This window comes from Phasianus colchicus, chromosome 1 (assembly GCF_987193195.1).
Source record: "Phasianus colchicus chromosome 1, bPhaCol1.hap1.1, whole genome shotgun sequence".
In the NCBI taxonomy this organism is placed as follows: Eukaryota; Metazoa; Chordata; class Aves; order Galliformes; family Phasianidae; genus Phasianus; species Phasianus colchicus.
In genome coordinates this window covers 147,362,898-147,381,813 of record NC_143436.1, presented here as the reverse complement: position 1 = coordinate 147,381,813, position 18,916 = coordinate 147,362,898, and the positions used below count along the sequence as shown (strand labels likewise).

General features: G+C 37.4%; 1 protein-coding gene across 1 annotated transcript in view; it reads right to left on the bottom strand.

The window, feature by feature from the left end:
• The window catches only part of ABCC4 (ATP binding cassette subfamily C member 4 (PEL blood group)), a 155,426-nt gene that overhangs the window by 87,876 nt on the left and 48,634 nt on the right, over window positions 1–18,916 (bottom strand). Inside the window, exons 14-19 of the mRNA XM_031610616.2 lie at window positions 14,237–14,333; window positions 12,976–13,191; window positions 10,935–11,075; window positions 9,573–9,610; window positions 9,121–9,221; window positions 5,749–5,895 (exon numbers count right to left, since the gene is read on the bottom strand). Of these exons, the coding sequence (XP_031466476.2) occupies window positions 5,749–5,895; window positions 9,121–9,221; window positions 9,573–9,610; window positions 10,935–11,075; window positions 12,976–13,191; window positions 14,237–14,333 (740 nt within the window). The remainder of the gene's footprint in view (window positions 1–5,748; window positions 5,896–9,120; window positions 9,222–9,572; window positions 9,611–10,934; window positions 11,076–12,975; window positions 13,192–14,236; window positions 14,334–18,916) is intronic.

Sequence of the window (18,916 nt, the reverse complement as noted above, 5' to 3'; positions counted from 1 at the left end):
AAAAACCAGAATTGCAGTATCTGGGCAGGTCAGCATATGGTCAGAAATGAGTTTCGCAGCAGGTCGTTTTCCCCACCAGGGGATTTTAATGCAAGGAAGATAGAAAATCCCTGTGAAGGCATGAGAAATCTTGCACCAGGAAAGCAGGAGTTTGCTCCTGGAAGCAGTCATCGGTACCAGCTTCCCACTGTTTTCATCTTAAATAATGCACCATACCCTCCTACAAATAGTTTTCTGTAAACCTTTTCATTTTATCTCATATATGGAGGATAAATAGGGTGAGCACTGATTTGGTGAACCAAACACGTAATGGGTTTGTCTCATCAGTTTACAGCCAAGTTACATTCAATTATTACTGTAGAGAAAAAATAGGATAGAGTTGAATTGGGTTACACTAATAGATAATAAATGTAAACATGACTCCAGAGTGCTATTTACTAACTTTAAAGACTACTCCTACAGTAATCAACTTTATAAGGCTCCTGACAGAATCATAATAGCGATAAAATACATGGAAGTATAAAGCTATTTAAACTCTTAACAAAAGCCATGATAATACTAGCAGTAAATGAGCAACTCCCACAAAATATCATTTATTAATCACGCCCTGATAAGGTTTAAAGTACACAGTACCATTGTTATATGAAAAAACATTAAAGTTTTTTTTTGGTGAACAAATGTAGCAACCTAACAGGTTTTAATTACCACACCTACCTCAGTGACGAGCTGTTCCACTAAAACACCCAAACATAATATTTACAACCCTGTGTGGTTGTTAAGAATCTCGGTGATTGATGGGACATATTGTGTTGTCATCTCACCACCAACAAATGCAAGTGATTACCAACACGGAAGAGAGAAGCTGTGTTTTTATTTTACAACAAGAGGCCATCCCGTAGGGACTTCTTTTCAACATAAACTAACAAACCTATGCACATGTGAACCTGCTTTGGAGCTTGGCAAAGACAGTCGCAAACAAAGCCTTTGCTACACTAAGGACAACATATTTCTTTCTGGATTAGCTTAAGAGAACATGGAAGCTGTCAAGAGATCTAGTATACTTTTACACAATCCTTCAGAATTCATCTTGACCACAAGGAAATATCTGAAAACTGCATCAGAAAGATAGCATAGATCTTGTTTCAGAAAAAAAGAAAGCAATTGAATCACTGAGTCAAATAGGAATACAATACATTTTCTGGCATCACTACTGAATATTTATATCAGAGATGAATGAGACTACAAACGAAATATTTTAACATGAAGCTTTGCCTTGTTAACTGCACGATATGCCAAAACACCACCTACTATAAATCACAGGGTATAGGACCAGTATTTCTTGTTTAAACATGTTACTCGTTCAGCAGAATCACTTGTGTGAACAAGCATACATTAATGTACACCAACTAAAGCAGTTTCACTATCCAACTGATAGAACTATAATTTAACAACCTCATTATCAGCATTGTAATTTTCAAACTGCTGAAATATCGTATTTGTTGCAAATATTATACAGCTTAAATACTTTAAACACGGCCCATTTGACGCTTCTGTCAGATAAAATGCAGATAGACACTTGTGCACTGATGAACAAGCTTTTAATCCCATCAAGAAACTTTCTCTGTCAAATTATAGATGTTTCAACACATGATTTATGAACACCATAATTAAAATCCTTATGCCTTAAAGAAAAACAAACTCTTCATTATAAAATCAGCTTTCTTTCACATTTTTATCTTTTAATAGTTGGAGTTTGCTTTATACGCTGCTCTTAGCTATCAGTTTGGCACATCATTCCTGGAAGCCACGACAGAAGAACATAACCTTGGTCAAACCTTGAAGTTTGAGTAAGCAACCAAAGGGATCAATGCAGCTTCCATGAAGCATTTGAGGGCGGGAAGTGGGAAAACTGCTAATTTAGCAGGTAAAAGACAAATCATACAATTCATTATCTTCTGTCTATAGGAAGACCAGAATGCTGCAGTGCCTGCCAAAATATTTTTCCTCATTGCATGAACCATCAGAATCAACAGTTTGGACAGGCAAATTTAAAAAACAGGGAAAAAAAAAGAAAAAAGAAAGAAAGAGCTTCACTTTCAAATGCATCTCTGTAATGGTTCTCATTCAATTTGAAATTCAGACAGAGGAGGGGGAAGAGATTTCTATTTTATCTGAACAAATTTATGCATATCACTCATTCTTGTAGCACCCATCAGCACAGCAGCAGCAGGTTTCAGTTTCCTAAACTCAATGCAGTTCAAAATTACACACAATCTCCACTAAAACTACCATTACTGAAAGTGATGCAGTTATACATTAGCATTCCTTCTCTAAAGAAATCTCTGTTCCCAAATCCCAGAAAAGAACGATTTATTTACAAGCCAAGCAAGTAATCTCGAATCAAATCCTAAAGCTTGTCAAAGCCAGAATCTCCTACATTATCAATAAGAAACTAATTTTAAAAGAGGGAACACCCAGTTCAACAGTCATTGCAGCTGAGGTTCCAAGTCTCTTTTACTTCACTTTCTATCATGCTTGTTTCAAAATATTTCATATATTTTGAGAAAGAAATGTAAGGAATAATGGCTGAAAGTCTCACTGACTGGACCAAAACTTCACAGAGTCATCTGACTTTTGTCCATTAAGTTCCTAAACTCAGTGTTACATGAAGTGATAAAGTTTACATTGTAAAAAATCAAGAGAAAATATTAAATTTGCAGATAATGAGAATAACTAAACAGAACCACTTCTGTTCAGTGTTCCTCAAATGCCATCTCGAAAACGGCAACAGATAAATTTTGTTAGCTTTCTAACAGGCTGTTACAATGCTATGCTGGGATAAAACAGATCATGCTGCCCTCTTGTGCTAGACCTGTGCAGAAATCAACTCCTTTACTCCTGTAAGTGACACGTAAAGAGGAATATATAAAGCATACACAATAAAGGGTGAATGTCCATTTTTTCCTCCTTACAGACATCTTGACATGCCTGCAACTTTCTTAATGGGATGTGATAAAAGAAGAAAGGAAGTTTCTAAAGAAAGAGGCAACTTCTAAACAAGAAAGTTCTGCTAACAAAGTCAGGTGTGATGAATTCACAAGAACAACCACATAATGGATAACTTCCCTACAGCTGTTTAAGTGGTGCCATATAGGTATCAACTGATAAATTTAACTTTCAGTCATAACTATCTGCTTTAGTCACTTTGGATTATCAGCTCTATAGGGTTAGGTCCTTGAGAAACAAACAGCTGTGCATTAGCAAGGTTCATCAAATGCAAAATACCATCACAACAGCAACGTATAAGTACTTTTAGATCTATGCCAAATTACAGAAAAGTGAAATTTGTGTAGATAAAAATATTTTTGAATGGGAAAATAGAAAGGAGGAGGTCCTCATACTTTTTTTCTGTCTGTGCTGTATAATCCAAGTTCCTAAAAATATACCTATATTCTCCATTGTCTGAGTGAGACACCCATTACTATTCCCTTAACAAACCTCCCTATACACTGCTGATGTAACATATAAAGAGAGGTCTTAGTCTCATGCTTAAGCTGATCCAAAAAGCATTTTCTTTTTTTTTTTTTAAGAAATAAGTCATTTCATTTATTCACCACAACTGATTGGATCTACACTGTTGGGAGTTGACAGACATGTCACGATTCAATACGTATTTCCATTTCCTAATGTCGACTCCCTGATGCTGCTCATCAGTCTGTTTCTCCAGTAAGAACCACGGAGAGCTTGGGATGTCTATTAATTTCCTTCCTTCCTCAACTTTGAAAATGGATCACTGTGTGTTCAAAATACTGACTCCAGCGTTTTTAATTGGAGATTATTTCTGGAGAAATAAAACAGCAAAAGTCACTTCTGCAACTGCTCCTGCAAATGTTTCAGAGACTTCACACAAATACTGAAAACACACTGGATGATTAAATGATAGATCCGTCGCTACAGTATCAGCTTTGCTAATGTGAGATATGCTAACTAATAGCTTGGCTTGATTGCTACAATCACAACACTAAAAAAAGAGGCTTTAGTAATTTCCACTTCTTTTCAGTATCTATTTCATAGTGTAATATCTTTAAAATTAAAAAAAAAAAAAAAAAGAAAGAAAAAAAGGCTTTTGCTTCCTTCCCTAATGCAAATTCTAAAAGATAAATACACAGGAAAAAAAAAACAAAAAAAACAAAACCAAAACCATCTCAATCAGGTGGCGAAACAAAGATATTCAAAACAGAATTTGAGAATTACTACACGCTGTAGTTCTGAACAAGAGCATCACATCTCCCACGTCATCTTTTTCCTTTTCTTTTTCCTTTTCCAAAAGATGTTCAGATCAGAACATCTGTACCTTTTTGCACACTACCGTGACCAAAAGAAAGATGAAGGAAAAGAAATTTATACACACTGAAGTTAATCTTCTATTATAAAATATCTGCTGATAAATAGAAACATACATCAGTAAGTCATGATGGTGTGTGAATACCAGCGATAGGCAGGTTGTATGAATGCCACTCTTTTACAAAGCACTGCTAATTTGAGCTTCACAGTATGTTACAAAGCAAACCATTTCTTATTACTCTACATTGTCCCTGATGTTTAGTCTATAGCTCTGACTTTATTTGTTACAATGAGCCACGGTTTTGGGCATTCTTACAAGATGATTATGTATTCCTCAAAAAACACAGTTAGTGCACACGCTGCATACAAAAAGGTAAGAGGATAAACACTGCACTTCTGACAACAAACCCCATTAGCACTGTAATTTCTTGTGACATATATGCTCTCACTGGCTTTCTACTGAGCTTACTGCTTTACTTCTAACCCTTTGCAGCGGCCTTCAATTTTCATTGCCACAGACACAGAGTATAAGCAAACCATATAACGGCCTTAAACTTGTGCAGCTGTAGATTTTTTTTTTTAAGGGGGAAATTATGTATGTTTTTTTCATCATATTATGGATGTGAATCTTTTCTACACATGAATATGTTTCCTGAAAATATTCCTACTCTCTCTCAAACAACAAAGCTATCCCTATGCACCCTTACAGTTATTGAACAGCCCCTGAAAGGATGAAACCAATCCTATATTCCTTTCCTTCAAGAGAATGAAGGCCAGAAGGCACATCAGATTTCTGGTCATTAAATCAGCACCACTCCACTTCCCCAACTCTCTTAACTCTGCTCCAGCTTTTCTCCCTGTCCCTTCTTCTGAAGAGTGTAAGGATCTGCATTACAGTTTTAAATTGCATTCTATTGTCCATTTTGGAAGGATATTAAACTACACAGTTTCTCAACAACTGTGAATTACCACGCTTGCTTAGAATTATTTTCTAAAAAGGGCAAATGATGGCTGGGGTCGAATTTTCAAAGAAAAGCACAAGAAAGGCACCCCCACAAAACACATGCATGTACGTTCACGATGTCACAGAGAGATCTTTGCTAACCGAATCAGATCAGCACCAACCAGCAACTGGTGCAGCTGGTGCTACTAGCAGCAAGCTGTTCAATGAACAACACCAAAACCACAGTTTTGAAAGGAGTAAGATCAACTGTCAATAAGCAGTCAACATTCTGACTTCTAAATTTAAGGATACCATAGTAGGTTTTTATTAAAAGAAGCAGAAACCGCAAGTGTGTACAAAAAAAAAGCCTACTTTCAATTTATAACTGCTCAGAAATAGAATATTTAACATAACCAATTAGTTACATTAAATGTTAAGGGTTTTTTGATGATTAAACTTACCTATAGGATTTCTGTCAAAAAACAGGACGGGAGCTTTCAAAATGGATTTAAACATTTTGTTGTGCAAGGTCTGACCAGAATTAACAAGAACTTGAAAGACCAGAAGACTTCTTATTATGCCAAACAGTATTGTAGCCACCGTTAAACCTGAAATTAAAAAAAAATTGATAGAGCATGCATACAGATATGCATCTTACACACACACACACACACACACACACACACACACACACAAAGGATTTCAATATAAAACTGAACAACAAAATAATTCCGTTGGTTTCTGCATATAGCAAGAATCCAAACAGCTGCCTAAGGGACTCCAAGCACAGAACACAGCTAACTGATATTTGTCACTAGCTGTAATTAGTCATATTTAAACAATTTCTCTTTTTCTCTTCAAAAGAGTCACTACTTAATGGAAATGCAGGAAATGTCTGTTAACCCACTAAATAAATCTGTATTATAACCTTCTGCATAACAGTTTTGCTAAGAAATTCATTTCACAGTGCCATGTATAATTGTGGTTTGCAGAGGTCACTGTGAACATTCAGCATTTGCCAGCAGGTATTAACCAAGTAATATATATATATACACGGCTATTTAGCAACAACCTTGAGTTATTCTCAATCAGTTCAAACCACTTATGCCATACTTCCCCTTGTAAACCACATCAAATCATTTAAATGATGTATATTTCTCTAACACAGAACAAGATGCATCCCTTATGCAGTGTGAATAGAGTGCTTCTAGGGAATTGGTTTGCAGACTGTTTGTCTTTCTTCTGAGCACATCTCCATTTACAAGACAGAGGTGCTACAAGGCAAAAGATGGAAACAAAGAATGATGAGATTGCTGTGGGTCTGTTTGCTGCAAGTAGCCCACAATGTGCTTGTCTAAATTTCCATCCAATGAAGAGCAGAGTCCAAAGCTGAACAGCAGTTGTTAACCTTGTACTTGGCAGCTCTGCAGGCCTTCCAGGCAATGTGCTCCAGAAACTGAACACAGCCACCACAAGCCCAGATGTTCAGGCCTTGAGGAAAACGTTAAATTAGACTTTAACTATCAACCTAACACATAACCAGTTCTAAGTACAGGGAGAACCTGGCTACAATTCAGGTATAGCTATGGTGTAGTGGTTGAATGAGGTTTTACATGATACGATGTCATTCAGCCAACTGTTACCTCCTGTTTACAGATGTATCCTTCTAGAATGCAAATATAACTATTCTGTTTGTCTGTATGTCCTTTATTGCTCTGGGTGGAGATGCACATGGGTGGGATGAGAGTTTTTTTGCTTTGTTCTGACTGCTGTATTCCAGGCCAGGCAGAAGAAAGTTCATTTTCCGAAAGTAAATGCACGTGCTTCTCCAGGAAACCCGGGTCAGGCAAGAAGGGATAGCAGAAGAGGTACCAAGCAGAGAGAACAGGGCAGAGCTTTGGCTCAACCCATCACCTTCAGAAATCTAAACACACAGCTTGGACATCTTTTGTAGGCAATACTGCTTCTCCCACTACAGTCTGGAGACAGATGGGAATGGCAAAAATAAGTTTTTCAGTAGCAAATAAATTACATTACGTGTTAATTTTAACCTCATTATCCATGTCTTTCAGAGTGAAAGCCTAAAAGCAGATGGCTGGAGAAACGGATGAGGATGGAAAGCGCTCCTGCCAACCCCATGTTTCTGCATGACTTCGTTCAGTCTTCAGAGCTGACAGAATTTGCTGGTGTGGCCCTCACTGCACTAATCACCTGAGGACACCTAATGGCTGGTGGAAAAAGGGAGGAACAACACTACTGTCAAGCCTTTCCTCCTGCCAGTCTCAGACAGGTTTTTGCTTACCATGTTTACAAGCTTACCTGCTCAGCATGAGAGGCAGAGTATTCTGATACACCCACTTTATACAAAAGGTACGGACATGGCACCTCAGTTCTGACCACTGAGGATTCCCATTAACAGAAATTTTATTCTTCTAAATCTTAATGCCACTGAAACATGGACCAGGAGGGAGCTACCATGGTGATTATTTTTTTTTAAACATCAAGAACAATTTTAAAAATTGTTTAATTACTTTGCATCATTTCAGAGGATACAGAAAAAGTTAATTATGTGTTTTGAGTGAAATTTACTATCCTTTTATAACTGTTTTTCAACTTAAAATTTTATGTAAGTAACAATGCTTTCTCTTTAACCATTGCAAATGTATCACTGATTTATCTGAACATTTCAATATCAAAGTTAACTTTCGCTTTTCTGTTATCTAGAACAAAATTTGCCTTAAAGGATAAAATTTTCTGCAATTTGATTTAGGTTATATGGTCAAAGAAAGCCAAGTTTGACATTCTTAATCATGCTGTGCAGTCCACTGATTGGCGCATGAAATAAGACATTACAGAGAAAATAAAAGCCAAGTTATCTGGCTCCTACACTGCTGTTTCCCAGGCCAAGTACAATGTATTCAGTCAAATACTCAGATCATGTGGATTCTCACAAAAAAAAAAAAAAAAAAAAAAGAATAAAAAAAAGTAGATTCCACTTGTCCTCTCACATGAGAGACGTTTCTAATACATTCAGAGAATTTTCTTTCGGTATCCTACCTGTTTTCTCAGACCTATCACTCATATCTTAATCAAGAAATTACTATGCCATGCAAAACTGTAAAACACTAGAAGTGCTAAATAGCAGAGTCTGAGAGCACATTTCTACACATTATTTTTCAACATTAATTTCTAAACTGACACTTCAGACAAATATTTTAAGATGTCTCGGTCTGAATGCAAAGATTAGTGCCCTTTTCTGGCTATTAAAAAGCATATGGATAACTATTATATATATTATAATATTATATATTGAAATATATATATAGAATATGTAAAATATATATTGAATTTTTCTTTACCACTTTGCTTTGCATACTCATCTGGGAGGCTTTTTAAAAACTGGTTCTTTTGCTACGGCACTTCTGAAGTAACGTTGCCATGCCAAGTTTTATAACAGTACAGAACAAGTATCAGTTTCAAATCCCTCCTGTCCAACCATATAATGACAGAAGCTAGAGCTGGGTAATCTATTAATAGAGACAACAACCATAAGCTTACTTTTTGAATGCTTAACATTCTAAAATCTAGGCAAAAAGAACTGAAGAGTCTGCATTCGACCTATTTCTTCTGTTCTATTTATCTACTTATTAATTCCAGTAAGTTTAGTAAGGAAGCAAGACTGAAGCTCCAAATCTGTTAGGATGTTGCTCAGTTCCTGCTAGAAATCACATTTCCCCACACTGCCATCGCTTTGCACCACTCAAAATTGTTTATTACACTAGGTTAAATAATAGATCTTTAAGGTATATAGACACATGCACACGTGTCATTACCTGCGTAAATGCCCAAATAAAAGGTAAGGTCTAGATGTTCAGTCTCATTTGCTCCATTATTTCCATTTGTTGTAACATTCAGCTTTTCTTGATGATTTGCCCTGTGGAAATGCATACAGAAGATAATGATCATCAAATCACATTCTGCAAATATTCATGAGCATGTTTAACTGTTTCTAGATTCAACTCTATTGAAATCTTCAGTTCAAAAGATCCCATGTACCGATGCTGCCATGCACCACACCATGAGAAGAAGCTATCACAGCCACAGCATAATGTTTCATTTTTTTTCCATGAACAAAATGAGTAGAGATAAGAAAATATCAAGCAGATCCTGAAGTTCCCTAGAACAAGTTTTTTTTCCCATACCTATACAACAGTGATTTCTATTTGACAAACAACTCTTGAGTGCAAAGACAGGAACAATGGATCAGTTTTCATCATTAACTCACCAGTAAGAAAGCCACCAATCCTGGAGCACATATGCCACCTTGAATAAAAGAGGAAAATACAGGAATGATTTTGCAAAATGAAAAAAACATTAGAAAGTTAACTTCCTTGCTATTCTTTTATGTTCTCTGGGAAAACATCACATATTCAAAAAAAGTACGCCATCCAGTCTTTCAAGATTAGCAGCAATTTGCATTAGAAGATTTATGAGATCCCTCTACAAAGAAAGAAGTTACCTTAAATTACCTTCCTTGTTAGTAAACTAAAGGAAAGCAAGACACTTAAGCAAGTAAAACATAGTAACTCTACCTAACATATGTTAATTGCACATTAAAGAAGACATATTTTCAGTTCCTAAATTCGCCACTACAGATATTTCAAAATGCTTTTTGATTAACAAACTTTCTGATGTTACCAGTCTAGAAATTTGTGTTTACAGGAGATAATTACCAGAAACAGAATTGAAAGAGGATGAGAGAGGAGAGGGAGGGAAAAACTTTTACCACCATCTTCTTTTTGTGACAGGAGGTGACTATAAACCTGTAAAAGTGCTCCTTATCTTAAAATATACCTCTGTTCACGTGAATTAAAGTTCTGGGAAGCTTGCTGCAGAGATCCTGCTTAGCTGTCCTTCTTTCCAACAGACTCAATTTAAGGATAAGCAAAAAGGACGTAACATGTATAAATATACATACTACTTTTTACAGCCAAGACCAATCATTTCCATGAAATGAATTTGAGCTTTCTCAGCAGGAAATAGAGAGAAGGGCAAAAGGCTGTCTTCACAGAGCCTTCTCAGCTCATCATTTCTTTCAGTAAGCTTTAAAAATAATTTTCCTTCTCTAAAAATTCTTTTACATATCTGTTACACTCTGCATCACACAATATTTCACTTTCTTTTTCTTCTAAACAGTGACTCTCCTTCTAGCCTTTTTCTTAACCTGCACGTACCACCAGAAGAGCTTTTCTTTTAACAATTCTGTAATCCTCCCTCCATACCCAGCCAAGCTCTTTATGCTTCCAGTTGAAGAAGGAAATATTTCTTCAGATTCGCTAAAGGCTATTTAATACACCTTACGATTTTGTTCTGCATCTCCAAAAAACTAAACTGGCTTATAATTTTTGTGCTGCACCATCAGTGGAATTATGATTTTACTGAAGTGTTATAACTGCTGGAATAAGGATCAGTGCATAACATCTCAATGCATTATAAAAAGTCCATACTTGATCAACTTACTAGACATAAGAACACCATGTTCCTAAATATTTTCATTGCAACATCACAGTAACAACCATACACTATGTTAAAAAATGGCAAAACCAAAATTATTTGTTATTATTATTTGTTACTCCCAATGACTTACCTGTGCCAAAATATTAAATAATACAAGTATAAAAATCACAAAATAGTTCGCTCCTGCAGTGAAATATTTTCTGTAAACTTTAAAGCTTATTTTTCCCTCAGAACGACTCTCCTCTGGCACGGCAGCCAGTGGATTTTCAGCCTGGAAAAAGAAAAAAAAACAAAACATTAACCTGGCAGCTATAGATTCAGACTAAGCTACTTGAAAGACATGGTTCAAAATCAGCAAACAATTAAATAATAAGATAAAGTGATTACACATACAAAAACTTTAAGTATGAGAACTACAGCTTTCACAAAAAAATTAGTCTCATTGCAGCAACACTGAAAAATCTACTCAGCAAAATGACACTGGCAGGATTACATTTTGCATTGCATCATGGCATGTAACATGAGTTCATTTGCTCCAACTGCCAGCACTGCTAAGTGCTGAACCAGATTTTTCTTTTCTTATGCACTAGCATCAATCATCACGGCTCTCAAAACCAAGGCTTAACATAGAAAAGGCTCTGTTTTCAGTATCCAAGTGTGTACAATCTCTCCTTTTCAGAAAAGTATTTAAAGTAAACAATCTTCTACAAGTTTGAATCAGAAATCAGTCAACATATGCTAATAGTAAAAAAAGAATTGACAAACTTCTAATCAAAGCATCTGTTAATTGAGAAAACCAGTAAAATGACCCATGGATGGGGAACAATTAAAGAGAGAAAAAAGAATAAAACAGACATAAAACAGGTAGACAGCTCTATTATCCAAACAAACAGCATTCTGTTTTTTTTGTTGGGTTTTTTCTTTTTTTTTTGGGGGGGGGGGGTATTCTTACGTGATAGAAAACCAGGTGGTTAGATCAGTGCACATATTTGGTATTGCTATCAGCAGACATAGCTGTACAGAAGCAGATGAATTAACAGATCTGACTCAAAAGTGAAGAGAAATCCCAGTTACTTGCCTATAAGAGAAGCCTATCTTGATTTTTGGGGAGTCGTTTGTTTTGCTTGTTGTTCTTTTTTTTTTTCTTCCCTCCCAGCCCAACAGCTCTAATACTGCTAAGAAGTTTGGCATGTTTCTGGATCTTATAGCAGTCATTACTGACAAATGAATAAGATCAGATGTGAAGGTAAGTTCACTGCTTTTTGGCATAAAAACATTCTTCCATAAAAAAACGAAAAGTAAATATTTGCAGCCCTTTTTTTGGGAGGGTGGGGACTGGGTTTAGCAGCTCTCACTGCTTTCTATTATAGAAAAATATATCATATAAACCTATAGAATAAAGATGAAAAGCATCAAGGACATATAGAGATTACTGTTCCATGGATGTAGTGCTAGCATAAGCTTAGCAGGGCTACAGGACTCCTGCACTGTTTTGTGTGAATGCAAACACACCATCATAAGGCCACCTCTGGTACAGAAAACATTACAGCTGCTTTTGCATGGTGTAGACCAAGAGATAACAAGGCATATGGAAGTCAAGCTGGCACCATAAAAGCATTCTTTTTTCGATACCAGAAGAGCTGGGAGAGCTGTGCAACAGCATCCCAAGGTTCTTTCCTGAGGGCCAGCTCATGATCATGTGGGTATGATAATACCAGCCATGCAAATGAAGATTTTGTAGGAAGCCACTGCTATATATTCTACATGCATTTCCCAAGCTTATGATTTCAAGGTAATTATTAATCTGACCTCAGCACTGTACAAACACACAAAACCCACTCAAAACAGTATTATTGGTCCTTTAAAGTACCATTGTCAGAGGACAGGAAATACCAGGGTACTGGAAACCTGGCAGAGCCAATGACGAATCTGATCAAACTGTTGAAGAGAGCTGCACAGAGCTGTTGGATGCCTGTCCTCTGCAGCTCAGATGGTAGGACTACCAGTTCTGGGCAGCCACGAGTGAGCTCTCACCTGCTAATGGAATCCAACACTCACTGAAATTCAAAGGCAATCAGTAAAGAGCCCTCCTCATAGTCTGAGTTAAAAAAAAACAACACAACAACACAGCCAAACAAGAATTGTGATGTTTCTGTTCTCTGAGCACTCACAGGTGGTTGCTCCACTGCTCCATCTTTCACTGAGTGGACAGAAGAATCCTGGGACCAGACAGAGGACTCTGAAAAGGTACGGCTCCGGGAGGATTTCAGGTTGGGGGTGCCTGGAACTGACGGCTGTTCTGCCTCCTCATCTTTTTTCAGAAGGGAAGCAAAGTCGATGCCAGACCTCAGGAACTCTGAATAGGTCCCTTTTCCCACCATTTTACCCTACAATTAATACAAGCTTTGGTTATCTTCACTGTACCTTTTCTATAACAGACGTTTTCACCTATCCCTGATGCTTCTAGAGTTCTACTGTTGCTAAGCATACAATCCACTGCAGTAAATGAAGTGAAGCCTCTCTCAGTTCCTCATTCCAAAGTGCAATAACAAGCTCTTCACTCTCTAAGCAATCCCATTCTGACAGCTTACAAGGCCAAATAACACGGATGGGGGACAGCAAAAGTCCCAGTTATAGCCAGGTGAGCCTTACCTCTCTGGAGAAGCTGCGGAGGACAGCCACGCAGCTTTAGCACATGCTTACTGAACTACATTCATGACCATCGGTCATGTCTACTCCAGACTGTTTTCCTAGTGTATGTTGTTTCTTATATCTGCCACAAACTCATTCCTAGAACACTAATGCAACATTTAAAGAGATCTGAATGAGGGAAAAGGAGGTAACATACTTTCTTGCAGTCAACATACTTGATGCATCTTTCTGTAATGCATCAAAAGTAATTTGAAGTACTTCATCACTCAACCTTAAAAAACATCTGAAGTTGTTGCATTTCTCCTCTACACATGAACAAATGGTACAAGAAAGTCTGGAAGGAACCAGTTTCTCTGAAAGACTGCTTGTTCTCAAAGGTATCTCTGCATGTTTCTCACTCTGAATTTAAAAAGGTGATTGGCTGCAAAACCAACACAGCCCTGAATTCACACAACAGTATGAAAAACAAGAATAAAAGCAAAGCATTAACTCTGTCTCAAAAGAAGTAATTCTTTCAGAATGTATTACATATATGTGTAAGACAAAATTCATATGTAAAATTATACGTAGGTATAATAAAATTCAAAAGCAAGACGTAACAGGCAAGTTGTTCTAAAAAACTGCTATTAGTAACTATCTTTGAAAACACACAGTCAGTAAACAGGAAATGCATTTACAAATAAAAAATAAGATATGTGAACTGTTTTTTTTTTTTTTCCTTTCTTAGATTATAAAAGACAATTAGAAAGCTATAAATATATAGACATTATTATCACTTACATCTTTTAATATTAGAATCTGAGTTGCAGCACGGAGATATTGCAACTGGTGAGTCACCAAAACACAGATCTTCTGATGTAAAGCCTGACAAATACACCTGCAAACAGATGGAAAAAAGAATTTTAAAAATAGGGTATCCTAAAACATAATTTTCTAGTTTCTAGGAAACTTCTACTCAATTTAACAGTGTTTAAAATAAAATGATACTCATGCCTATTGGACTTTTCAAAATTATGCTCAACAAGCATGCTGCTTTTTTTTTTTTTTTAAACTTTTTACATATTCAAGGAAAAGAAGTAATTTTGTATTTCTAGTTTAGAGTGACAGAGAAGGATGTAGTTCATTAAAGTTGCAATGAATGTCCTCCTAACCACAGCCCACAGAGGCAGATGATAGCTTGCTAGAAGAAGAACCTTCCTAACCTGCACGTGGACCTAGGCACCACGTTTAGACCACTACTGAGGTCTTCCCCCCCCCCCCCCCCCCAGTAAAACACAGGAGGATTGCACTCACAACAAAAGAAAGAAAAAAACAAAAACTACACAACAATTGCATCTTTTCACTCTTAAAAAAAACAAAAACAACCAACAAAACACAACCAAAACCACAGCAAACTAATTGTACAAATTCAATGGAGAAATGCAAATAAGCAGTACAGGGAGAAAAACAAAAAGAACATGAGCTAAAGAATAATGATATCATATGGTTTATTCTGTTTCATAAATTCCTGTTGTGTGTCTGCTACACCTACTTTTAACATGTATTTTTTCAGTCGGACAGACCATAGGGAGAAGTATACAACATGCTTAATACTACTGATCAGAATAAATAATTACATACAGAAAGTATATTATGCAGCTCCAAATAAACTGCAGTAAAATTGAGTTAAAAGCACCACTTACTGAACGAGTTATCTGCTTTCTAAGCAGCATTCAGGAAGTAACCATAAACCATAAAGATGTCATTCTTAATTGATCAAGATAACAATTAATCAAGACAGGGTACTTGCAGCAGCGTAACTATTTGAGCAGTTGCAACTATTCATACACCAAACTCTTTGTGGGAGTATTATTTTGGGTGTGGTGACTGCCTACCCTTTGAGCAGTCACGGAAAACAAGCCATGCGGGACCTGGAGCGTCAGCTTAAGACATGCTACAAAACAGTCTTCAACAAACCCTATCCAGAGGACTGGACAGAGATCAGAGACACCGCAGGATATTTGCTTGCCTAATAGGAAAGCTGCCAGAAAAGAATATATGAGATATTCATTGTCAAGAGATCTAGCTTTCAAGCTTACATTGGTCCTACAGCCTACATGCTACTTCCATTATTAAATTTCTCTGTGCCAGATATATGCCTAACAGTTCACTGTTAGACCCACAAAATCTAATGGCTGAAAACCTTTAAACCTTGATCCTGAGTCTCAGTGAGGTGAGCTCACTGTACTTTAAGATAACTTTTAAAAAAAAAAGAAAAGCATGCATTATCTCAGCATCAGAGCAAACCAATTAGAACTGTCAGAGCCATCAACACAACATCTCACGTGATCTAGATCGTGACCTCTGTGGAAATGCAGATTTCCAGAGATAGATCAGTTCATCCAAATATGGATTTTTTAAAAAACAACTTTATATCTGACGTCTATCTGTGCAGAAACAAACTAGCTGAACAGTTTGTTGATAACAGATGAGTAGAAAAATTGTTGTCACAATTCACTGGCATGAGCACAGGGAGGGAAAAAAAAAAATCACAATGAAGCACACATACCTCAAGCTATTACTGAGTTAAACAACTCACTGCTCAGACAGCTCACTAGAAAATTTTGCCATTTAAAATACAGTATCATCATGATGCACTGAGGTTGCAAAATGAGTAAAACAGTAAGTGTATACTTAATGTCTGTTTCAACACATCGGGCTATTTTGAGTTTTATGTTTCTGTTGTTGTTATTTGTTTGTTGTTGAGGTTTTCTTTGCATATTCTCTCCCCCATTTGACAACATCCTGTTTTGCAAAGTACAGCGAGCTTTAAGTTTATAGGCTGAAGATTGCCACGGCAAAAGGCAAAGTTCAAAGCGTAGTACAATTCAGCCAAATGTAATAAAGGGCCTTGCACAAAACTCCAAGCTCATTTAACTTGTATTTGTGAAAACTGAGCATTGCCTTAGAAATGAAGCACAAAAGATCTGAGATAGTCTATAAGCATTTATGTTTTGCATTGGTTCACGAAGGCTCAGTTTCGTTCCACCTACTTTAAGAAGTACTGCTGTGCACAGCTGAAGAACAAACATAACTGAAGGCCCCAATTCTAGGTGAACATCTGAGAATATCTCATTTTCTTACCAATTATGCAGGGAACTCAATGAAAATAATGGTAGTGCACACCTGGCCAAAGTGTTCAGATGCATCAATATGTTTAGGCTGCTGACTTTTTAAACAGAAGGCCAAATTCTGTCAATCTAAGGAAGATTTGTACAGCGTTGCTGGTCAGCAGTTGTCCTCTCTTGAAACACTGCTGCTTTGCTAGCGTGCCTGCAGTATGGCTCTCACACTTCAAAAAGTCATCAAATTATTCAAACCCACAGCAGAGGGAGTGGAACTAGATGACATTCAAGGTCCCTTCCAAGCCAAACAATTCAATTATGCTATTGGAGAGCAATAAAAGAATGGCTATGAAGATGGTGAAGGGTGTGAAGGACACAACATGATGCATGAGGAGCCACTGAAGTCGCTGGGTGTGCTCAGCGCAGAGCAGAGGAGCTGAGGGGAGGCCTGATGGCGGCTGCAGCTCCTCACAGGGAGCGGAGGGGCAGCGCTGAGCTCTGCTCTGTGTGACAGCGACAGGGCCCGAGGGAACGGCATGGAGCTGTGTCACAGGAGGGGCAGCTGGGGGTTGAGGACAGGGTCTGCAACAGAGGGTGATGGGCATGGAACGGGCTGCACAGGGCAGTGGGCACGGCCCCGAGTGCCGGAGTTCATGGTGCATCTGGAAGCTTTCAGACGTAGGGTCTGATTTTGAGTGAGGCTGTGCAGAACCAGGAGCTGGACTCCATGATCCTTGTGGGTCCCTTCCAACAAGGGACATACAATTCTATGATTCAGACTTCTGTTAAAGAGCATGCTCCAAACTGCCTCTATCATTTCTCTTGCTGCTTAAAAACCATAAAGTTCGCCGTTAGCATGCTTCTCCATTGCTCCCTTGAGGGGCATGCTCTTTTCAGTTAGACTGCAAGCATCTTCAGTGCATTACAGGAGGATGAATTAGTGAACAAAAATGCTGCCACACTGTCACATTTATAAAATGTAGATATGCACACAGACACACACAAGCACATGCAGCCAGGAGAGATAAAGCAAAGACCCAAATGTTCTTCAGTCTTTCCAGTACAAGGAAAACGGGGAGGAGGGGACTATGAAAGCTTCGTTCTCTATACCGTGTAAGAATGAACTTAAATCACTTCCTGACAGATTATGGATGGGCTGTTTTGCATGACTGTTTTAAGCTCAACAATAGAAATTTCAATATTCCTCAAAATGTATTCCAGCAGCAAACTTCCTTTACCACTATACTTTTTTCTCTAAATCCAAGTTTATGGTTTTTTGATGCAGTTTAAATCTACCACTTCCCAATAAGACATTTCTCCTGTGTACACGGACCCTTTATACAGTCTTCAGCTTCACTTTTGGGTTTCTTTATTCCAGACAAAAAAAAAAAAACCCAAACCCAAAATATACATTTTTTTTTTCAAGTGAGAAACAGTTTTTTCATTTTTTCTCTTGACTTCTGAACCTTCTTTACAGATCACACTGAGTCTGAAGCCCCTCTACGTTTTTTGAAAGTTCACAAAATTGAACACATTTTTTCAGGTACAAAAGATAACGTCAACAAAGCAAAATCTAACAAGAGGGCACAGTTTCCTTGACAATTGCCAACTTACACTGATCTGTGATCATCCATAATCTGCATCTAATTTTCCACCGAACTGCTACACCATTGATCCCTGCCCACTGAGTGCTCACAGAGCCACACACTGCACTTAAACCTTCTGTATGCAAAAACACTAACAACCTTTAATCAAGAATTTTCTTATCCCTGTCTGTCTCCAAAACTGCCTGAAGCATAGCCCAGGTTTCTAGCACCTGAAAACTAAAGCATCCACGACCTTCATTCATTCCACAAAGCACCGAGGACAGAATCAGGACAGATCTGTTTCAAAATTATTCTCTTCCAACTTGACATAAATAAATAAACAGTACTTTAAGTTAACAATTCTAAGTAATAGGATATTATCACCCATTTAAAAACCCATTACAGTTTGCCAGAAAACTTCTATGCAATTAAAAGAATAGTTTGAGCTTTGATACTGTAGGGCACGTGGCAGAAGACACTTAGGAGCCTACAACAGCACAATTGCTCCTCCAGGCAGAGGCAGCATGTTGGCACCTTTGCGTGTGTGAATCCTCGTTTGTTCTTCCTTCCATATCAGGTTTTCTTTACTTTGAGAGACGGTGTTCTTTAATCTTTTTAAAGTTTTTATCTCTAAGAACCAGCTTTCTTTCACCTCTCCGAAGTGTTTCTTCTTTAATGATTAGACTTTCTTCCTTAACATTCTTCCTGACTCTTCTTTTTGTAAGTTCACACACAAGTTTAAGTTTACTCTAATACTTACATCTGTTTCA